Source organism: Antrostomus carolinensis, unplaced genomic scaffold (assembly GCF_000700745.2).
Source record: "Antrostomus carolinensis isolate BGI_N321 unplaced genomic scaffold, ASM70074v2 scaffold583, whole genome shotgun sequence".
Classification (NCBI taxonomy): domain Eukaryota; kingdom Metazoa; phylum Chordata; class Aves; order Caprimulgiformes; family Caprimulgidae; genus Antrostomus; species Antrostomus carolinensis.
This window is the reverse complement of record NW_010305611.1, coordinates 78,986-87,978: the sequence shown is the minus strand read 5'-3', so window position 1 is coordinate 87,978 and position 8,993 is coordinate 78,986. Positions and strand designations below refer to the sequence as shown.

The 8,993-nt window shown below is 40.5% G+C and overlaps 1 protein-coding gene across 1 annotated transcript in view; it reads left to right on the top strand.

Annotated features, from left to right (window-relative positions):
- Positions 1-220: 220 nt before the first annotated feature.
- Positions 221-8,993, top strand: part of CPQ (carboxypeptidase Q) — a gene marked incomplete at its 3' end in the record, with an annotated part of 80,060 nt that continues 71,287 nt past the window's right edge. Inside the window, exon 1 of the mRNA XM_010164822.1 lies at positions 221-676. Within this exon, the coding sequence (XP_010163124.1) occupies positions 250-676 (427 nt within the window). The remainder of the gene's footprint in view (positions 677-8,993) is intronic.

Sequence of the window (8,993 nt, the reverse complement as noted above, 5' to 3'; positions counted from 1 at the left end):
GTGTCCAGTGGTCTAAGTATCTTTTTCATTTGCTTTCAATAATTGTGTCTCCAATTTGAGTTTACTTTCCTGCCAGTTCTGATCAAAGCATTTTCATGATAAACTGATTTCATTTTGGTCTGTCTGCCAGTCCAAATAACAAAAAGTATTTCTGATAGCTGTATGATTTTTTTCTTTAATATTATTTTTTTAATTCTATTTTTGTCTCTCCAACAGGCCATCTGTGGAAAAGAAAACAAAATAGAAAACATGAAGTACGTATTCTTAATATTTTTCATGAATTTATTACCGCAGAATGCTGGGAAATCTTTGAGAAGAGATGATAGTTACACAAAAACGTTTCAAGACATTAAAAATGAGATAGCTGGCTACACTGATATTGCTAAAGCTATTATTGATCTTGCTGTTTATGGAAAAGCTCAGAACAGATCCTATGAAAGATTAGCAGTTTTTACTGATACCATAGGACCTAGACTCAGTGGTTCAGAAAATCTAGATCTAGCCATCAAGTATATGTTCAGTGCCCTGCAGGAAGATGGGCTGGAAAATGTACATCTGGAGCCAGTGAAAGTACCACACTGGGAAAGAGGAGAAGAGTTTGCAATGATGCTGGAACCAAGGAATCACAGCATTGCTATTCTGGGACTTGGGAGCAGTGTTGCAACTCCTCCAGAAGGTAACTTCCTTTTGGAATTACTTGTCACTTGCATTTTAACGCCAAACTGTATTATACCCCTAACTTTTCTCAGTGGACAAACTGAAGTTTTCTTTGTGTATAGTAGTTCTGCAAGACATGATGCTCTTTTTCTGTGTCTTTTCTATATGACATGGTTGTGAATGGTGCAGATTGGTTCAATTCAGTTTGGTTGAACTGGTTTGTAAAATTAGAGTTGATTCTTGAACTCTCCATTCAGTCTATACCCTTTTGTTTAACACTGCTGAACTTCATTTGCAAAGAGTCTGCTCCTCCACTGAGGTTGGCGGGCAACTTATTCTTGTGATCTGGGCTTTTCCAGATCTTCTTTTTTTTTGTCCAGAGTTCTCCATGGGGTGTTGAGTAGACACATGGTTTCTGCTCTTGCTGTGCCCTGTCCTGCCAAGCTCAGCACTTCACTCTGGCAAAAAGCCAAGACAGCAGGAAGAGGAGGAGAATCTTGTGCTGAGCTTGGAGAGTGTCAGCCCCTTGCTAAGCATGGCAATTGGTACCTGTTTGTCCTTTCCTTCCCCCCCACCTCCTGCCTCTTCTCTCCACTCGCAGTCTCATGCTCACCTTGGAAAAGTCTTTGGCACCTAGCTGTTACTGAACTGTGTGTTGCCTTTTAGTGGTTCAGGTGTGATATGTTACTTCAGGAACAAGAATAATCATTAGCAAAATTCAGGTGTTTTGAGTCCCAAAATGTTAACTTGCTTGCAGACAAACTGATATATAAGATTCTGATTTTGTACATATTGAAGTGCGTCTTTCTCAGGATTGCTATTTAAAGGCCGGATGACAACCTTCTTCTGTGACTACTCTCCATAAATAACAATAGACTTATTCCTAGACTGCTTCAAAAGCATTCTTATTCCTTTATGAGAAAATAAATTTAGTTTAAGAAATAAAAGGTAACATGATACTCATACATTTTTTAAGAATTGTAAATTTTTGTGATAGTGAGCTTTCTGTTTGAAATGAAACAAATAATGTATAGAAGCTGTTTAGTTCAGAAAAAATGTATAGCCCTTCAAAATACAAAAAAGTAAAACTGAGTAATTTAAGATATGTTTGGGAGAAATCTTACTTGGTTTGGGAAACTGTTACTGTAAGTTTTGTCTAAGGTATTTCTGTCACATTGAGGTAAACACATGCCTAAAATGCAAAACTAAAACCATTAATAATATCTGTTTATCCCATTATATGTCTAAGGCTTAGTGATTTGATAGGAGAAAATTTACAGCAAAGGTTAAACTTACAACTTATTTTATATCCTTTCCAGTCCTATTCCAAGCTTCCTAAAAAGGAAGCTAAAATTAAAATGGTGTTTTGGTGTTGAGCAAGTGTTACTGAACCTGCAAAGAGAACCTGCAATTTAATCTTGGCAAACATCTTCACATCCTGAGAAGTCTGTTTTTCACTTCCCTTTCTTAGCTGTGTAGTTATTTTCTACTTGACTGGTCTTACTCTTAGGTTTGCCTTTTTTCATTTAGAGAGATACTGAATTTACATGTTTAAAAATCCTCACAGAGGCTAATCACGTCCTTCTTTTTCATCTGTAAAGATCTTAATATACTGACGACTGAATGATTGGGCTGGTGATGTCTTGGAAGATGAAATTGTATTACCCAGCAGTGGTTGGTTTATACTGAGTAATGTTAAAAACCCCCACATTATTCTTCCTCACCTTTTTCATTTTCTCTGAGATCTGCCATGTTTCTGAAGAGGTGTGTGTGTGTTGGTGCTAGAAGACTGCATGGCAGTGGGTCTCTCACAGAAGAGCAGGTAGTTTCTCACACTTGGTGGAATAATTTACCTTCTGACTTAAAATCTGTCCTACTGTTCACGACTGTTATGTTTTCTACTGGTCTCATCTCGCTCTGCGCAAGCTGTGACAGGTTTTCATGCTGGAGGAGGTTATGCAGGGTAGCTGGTCCCTGGTGAGCTCTTGGCTCCTGTTCTTCTGATAGCTAGACCGACTGCCTGGCTGACGGAAATGCCTGGTGAGAGCCGCTCGTCACCAGCCTCTCTGGGCAAGAGAATTGCAAGGTGTGCTGCTCAGAAAAGCGCCTGTCCTAAAACTCATGCTCATCTGAAGCATGGAATAAAAAATGTGTGGTTAGACTATTCACTTCTGAGGAATTCATTCCCAGATCTGCTCCCTCTGCTCTAAGCAGCGATTGTCACCATGCCCTTATTCCTGAGAAAAAGGGATAGGCGTCTCCCCTAAATCACATCGGAAATATTTGAACAATTTCCTTCAGTGAGGGAATATCGGCAGTTCCGATTTGTCTTGTTTTAGCCAAGAAGCTGTGGGAATGTGAGTCATCCTGTAATCAAAATAATGCAACTCAATATGAGATGCTTGATGCTGATTATCTTGGCATTATGCTGCTGTTGCTTCACAGGATCAAACCAGGGACATCTACCACTGCTGTGCTGAGCTTTGCCAGAGGGATTCATTAAAGGCTGAGGACTGGCTTTGAGATGCTGGCTCCATGGTCTGGCCGTTGACCCCTGGGTTTTGCCCAAGGGCAGGGACACCCTTCAGGGCTAAAGTAGACTGTGGAAGTGATCCCTGAAAGCGTTTAGTATTAGCTTGATAGTTACTGCATGCTTTAAATCAGTGTTCCTATCAGGATACTTTTCAGACCCCTCAAACCACTATCCCTGTAGAGCCCCGACGGATCCCTTCCTACTGATGCCTACTTAGAGCCAGAGGACAGTGCTGACTGGACTTTTTGTCTTTTAAGGTCTGGGAATGGAGTTCAGATGAGAGGGGGTGACTCCCTCATCCTGACAAGAGGTACAGGAGACCATTTCTTGCTTTCTCATCCTCTCAGTTATGTCCTGTGTTCCTTCCTCTCCATTATATGCCCCCAGGCTTGAGACCTCATGAGCTAAGAAAATAGGAAGCATTGTCAGAAACCTAAAACGTTGCTTGTTTCTTGATGTGTTTAGTGCTCCATGCTGGACTCGGTGGCCCCCAGTGCCCTCAGAGCTCCTCCTGGAGCTCAGCTCCCTGAGCTAGTGCTCTGAAGGGCCCTTTATTAACATGGCAATAGCCTAACAGTGGTTAGAAACCTGGCTTTGGATGTTGGAAATTCAGGTTTTATTTTCCCTTCTGTCCATGGAAATTTAAACCGGTGTTTCCTAAAAGGGACCCAATGGCCAGAGCACACGCTGAGGCTGCTCACTTTCCATTTTGGCATTTACCATGTGAGTGTGTGGAAAAAAAATCCACAATTCTTTGGGGCAGTAACAGGAAACCTTAAATAGTAGCAGTTTTTTAGCCACGGAGCCCGAACCAGCATTGACTCCAGGATACAAGGAGTGTCTCTTCCTGCAGATCTTCTATGGGGTTGAAAACCTTATGGGATGTGGAGAAAACTTTGCCTGTTTATTAAATTTGCTGGGATTTGCCCATTTCGGCTCAGATATGATTTTGGCATAGAGCTGATTGGCTCACTCAAGGTTGGAACAGTTCTGATGATGTGCAGGAGGCTTTTCAGTGTCTTGTGATCTTGTGGAAAAAATCCACCTTTCCCTATTTTCTTCTTCAGGACGAGGCAACATGCCAGGATGTCATGTTTCTGGATTCAGTCTGATTTACACAGCAAAAAGGGGCAGCACAGAAAAGGTTAGATTTTTTTATTGAAGAAAAAATAAAAAAGTTTTCCCTTTCAGTGTATCCCCAGATTTGAAGGTGTTGGGTCAAAGAGAATGTTTTTACTTCTTTTGATCTGCTTACAAGGAGAGAGTAACTTGCATTCCTGTCTCAGCGACAGGGAAAGGAGAAACATGAAACACAGAGTGACCTGGATTTCCAGAAGTCAGCAGATACTAAAAATGGTCACCATCTCGAAGAAATGGATTCCTAGGTAACAAACAGGTTTGAATGTTAGGAAGTCCTCAGTTTAGGGAGCTGACGAACTGGAGGTTTACCATATTTAGTCAATGTCCTTGTTTCATTTCCAGTGTTTAAACATTGACAAAACATTCATATATATAGAGAGAGACTGTGGTGATTTCTGGTAGTACTGATTATATCCACCAAATTCTGAGGAAAATAGATATAATTGTTGCTTTGAGAATCCCATAATTGAAGGAAAGTAGTAGTTTAGCAGATGTTTGACCATGAAGTATCAAAGAATTCATATTTTTTGCATGTGTTTTAAAATGCACTCTTTTTTTCCTGATGGGTGACCCTGCCCTTTCATTTTAAAGAAATACTGACAAGTAGAACCATCCCCAGAATGCAGCCTGCCCAAAATGTCTCCTTGAAAAAGGAGCAGTCTCTGGTTTCTATGTACTGTTTGTTGCAGTGAAGCTGAAGTAATATAAATATGAAAATGATATATTGGCAGACTTTTTCCTAGTTTTTGTGTTCAAGTCATAGGTTTTTTTGTTTAACTATCAACAACATTTGGTCCAGTCTTGCTCTTACAGAAGGTGGTGGGTGTTTTGCCACTTAGATTGTATGAAAATAGTTCCAGCCTGTTATTTATGAAATGGGGATAATATGTGTCTTGAAGCTGCTGAAGGCATTTACTGTTGCTCTAGGCTCACAGTCTTTTTAAGCCTGAGATGCTGCTGAAAGAAGTGATCTGGCCCCAGTTCTGGCTGATATATTTTTCCCCAGTGTTGACCCTCCTTTTTTGTTTCTCAGTGGTGAAGTGGATTAGGGAATTCATCTGGATTAACAAGAGGCCAACAACAAAAAAAAAAATTAATGTGTATCAGAAGAATTACCCTGGAGTTGTGAGCATCGTGGATGACCACTGACCTACTGGGAGAGAAGGAGATCCTTCTGGAGGGACTTGGATTCCCCCTTTGATGAGGAGTTCAGTGCTGAAAACAGGGCTTGGAGGGAGTCGCATGTGTAAGAGCACAGTGCATGGCAAAGCCCCCCCTCTCTCTTTACTGAATCCCCCTTTTTCTTTGTGTGAGGAGCTATTGATTCACATCTTGAGACTGTGAGCCTCTGTATTGGGTGCCTGGATTGTTTATTATTACTTAGAGTAGCATTGCTTGCAGTATGGTAATTATGCTACTTTTATCTTGGAACGTGAAAGATGACTTCCATGAAGGACCTCAGACACTGTGGTGTGTTTAGTGAGCCAGCATCTGGGACAAAAGGTGGCATTTCAAAGATTTAGAGAGTAGGAGCAGCTGTGTGACTTTGAGGTGGACATGCTGTCTGGGAAAGACAGGGGTTCCAATCGTTGCTTTAATGAGTGTTCAAGTAAACTGTACAGATTGGCAACGGCAAAAAAAATGAATTTTCAGGTCTTGTCCCTTTTCAGTGTTGTTTTGTTGAGGGTGGTTACCCCAAGGATGGTAGGCCTGGGCTAAAGCTTCTGCCTCACACTAACAGAGGCGAGATCAAACATGATTTTCTGCATGTGTGGGGAATGCATGCACAGCTGGGTGGCACTGCCACCTTCCCTCCCAGGGGACAGACACCCTGCAGTCACTGGCGTCTTGCCTATCTAAGGAGGAAATGTTTGCCCTTGGTACTTCTTGCCTTGGGCACCTGTGTGCTCCAAAACTGCGTCTTCTGGATCCCATTTTTGGGTGCCTGATTCTCCCCAGACATTGCATAGCACGCCTGTGTCCCGTGCAGGGCTGCTTCTGGGAGGACCAGACCTGTTGCCCTGCTCTTTTGGTGTACAGGACTTAGTGCTTGGGGTTGAGTCCAACCCCCTTGCTGCTCGGATTTACTGCTGCCCAGTAAGCTGCATGTTATTGAAACCAAACGGTTCTAAGTACTTGCTGGAAATTGCAAGACGTATTTGTCAAAAATGTAACTATTATATAATGTTTGTTTTTCCCTATATTCTTCTTAAAGAACAGAGTAATATATGTAGTCTCTGTGCTATGCATCAGAGCTGAATAACTTCATATCCTTTTGGATAACTCTCCTATGCAATTTTAGTTTCATGAAGTAATTTTCTTTGCTATTCCACAGAGTAGGTGAGGTCATATTTTCCAGAAGTATATTCAGATTTTACAAAATCAGTCTTCCTGATAAAAGCCCTCTTCTTCATTTCACAGTTCCCCTGAAAAATGTAATATTTTCTTCATATTATAATTCTTATATCAATATATATTGATTTGTGTTGATAAAGCAAATGTGTTTCTAGGTGTTAAACTATTTTAAATTTTCAGTACATGCTAATAATTTTTGAGGGAGAAAAAAAAATTATGATATGAATCTTTCATTTGCTTCAGCCTGACACCAAGCTTTAGTTTGATGAGTTCATTATGGACCCAGATTTTGGGTTTGTTTTTCTGAAAATCTTGTTGAAGTATGTGGGACATTGGGGTAAAGCTGAACTAATTCCCAGACATACCTGAAAAGTAAGATATTTTTAAAAGAGGTGAGATAGAAGTTGAGGGTAAAAATGTTTTCTGAGCTGGTTTTAGAGGATGTTGAACCTAAATAGAATATAATGCCAGGTCCCTAATCTTCCTTCGCTTTCAAGAATATATTTGCCTTTTCCCTCTACTCCCCAAAATCTTCTTTTCTTTGACCTCTCTTAGCAACTACTCTTCTTCCCTGTCTCCTTACACATATATCTACTTTTTCCCTGTTGCATGCTTCATCTTACATTCTCAGCCAGGAGTATTGATCCTGGCACATGCTCTGGTTCTGTGCAGGGTGATGTGGCATCCAACATCCAAGACTACTTTTACAGGAGAACCGCACATCCCAGCTACTACATTATAACTTCGTATGTGTAGCTCTTTCCTGTGACCAGTGCACGTGGGCCATTTCTGAAAGAAGCAGAGAAATCTGAAGGACAACTGGATTAGCCAAGCTAAGGTCAGAAAAGCTTGAGGCTACCACCTGCATGTGCTTAGGGTCAGCATAGAATACAGTATACCTTGATGTGGCAGCTTCCAGGCTAAATTAGCTTTGTGGGAGATCTGAGGTGGAAATGGAGAAATCTGAGAAGTGCCAGCCATCCAGTAGGTAAGAAATGAGGGAATCAACATCATCTGACGTTGCTGGTCTGTGAGGCAAAGCTGTGATTATCAGGTAGGCTTCATGCACCGCCCTTGTGCATTGTGGCTCCTACTCTCTCTTTGTCTTCTTCATACCATGAAGAAATGTCTTGATTTCCTGGTCTTAGTGTCCTGATGCCTGATTCTGATGAATGGGGAGATAGCACTCTGTCTCCCTCTTGCTCTCATGACTGCAAAGGCCAGGATGTGTTTCAGATATATTCTTCCCGTTTCAAAATCTCCACCAGTACCAGAAGAGTTAGACATATTGTTTGCTATTTCAGGCAGTATTTTATGCTTAGGATGCAAAAATTTTAAATATATAACACATGGGGAAGTTTAGTGGAGATTTAGTTGATGTAGTTTCCACCTTTGTGGTGTCTAGACCTAAAAATACCATATTTTAATTTTTTTAGGCAAAAATTGCCTTGTCCATCAGATTATTTACTGGACAATGGCAGCTTCAGTGCCTGTGGATCAGCAACATAGCTGTTCCATAGTGTGATTTATAAGAGAAATAATAATTCTTATGTTAAAACAGTGTGAAGTAAATGGAGTTTGGAAGGTATGCAGGGCTGAGTTGTTCACTTGCTGTTATTAAAAAAAAAAAATTATTGTCACAGTAATGACGGCTGCATTTGGTTTTGTAACTAGATCTCCAAGGGACTGTTGCTGCTAGGTGGATGAAAAAAATGAGACTGGGGATAAAAAGAAGAGAGTAAGGTCATAACTGAGTAATCAGGAATTTAGTATCCAGTAAGATTAAACAGTATGCAAATGATATGTCTTTCTGGCTTTGCTAGATTCTTCTTTTAATACAGCATTTGATTGTAACTAAGTAGGTGAATTTCTGTGTGTTTATGAGCTGAATGTGTCCAGGATAGTAGTAAATAAAAAACAATAGATGATCTTTAAGGTCCCTTCCAAACCAAACCATTCTATGATTCTATAATATGGTAAAGTGTTGCCATGTCTTGCCATGGTGTGGCCAAGAACAGCAACAGTTTTCTATGTGAAGTTTCCTTGATGGTTTAATAGAGATTCATCAGTTTAAAAAAATCTGATAATAAAGCGGGTTTTCCTTTTTCTTCTTACTCTTCTCTGAAACCTTTTACTAGCACAGACAGATGCATAGCTCCAGATACTAAAATGGCTTAAATGTTCACTGCATTTAATCTTGAGGAGAATAAGTTACCTCGTGGAAAACTCCCTTTGAACTAATCTACTGGCCTGATTGCTGGCAGGTAAGCAAGCACTAGGAGGTGACTCTCCAGACAGAATTATTCAT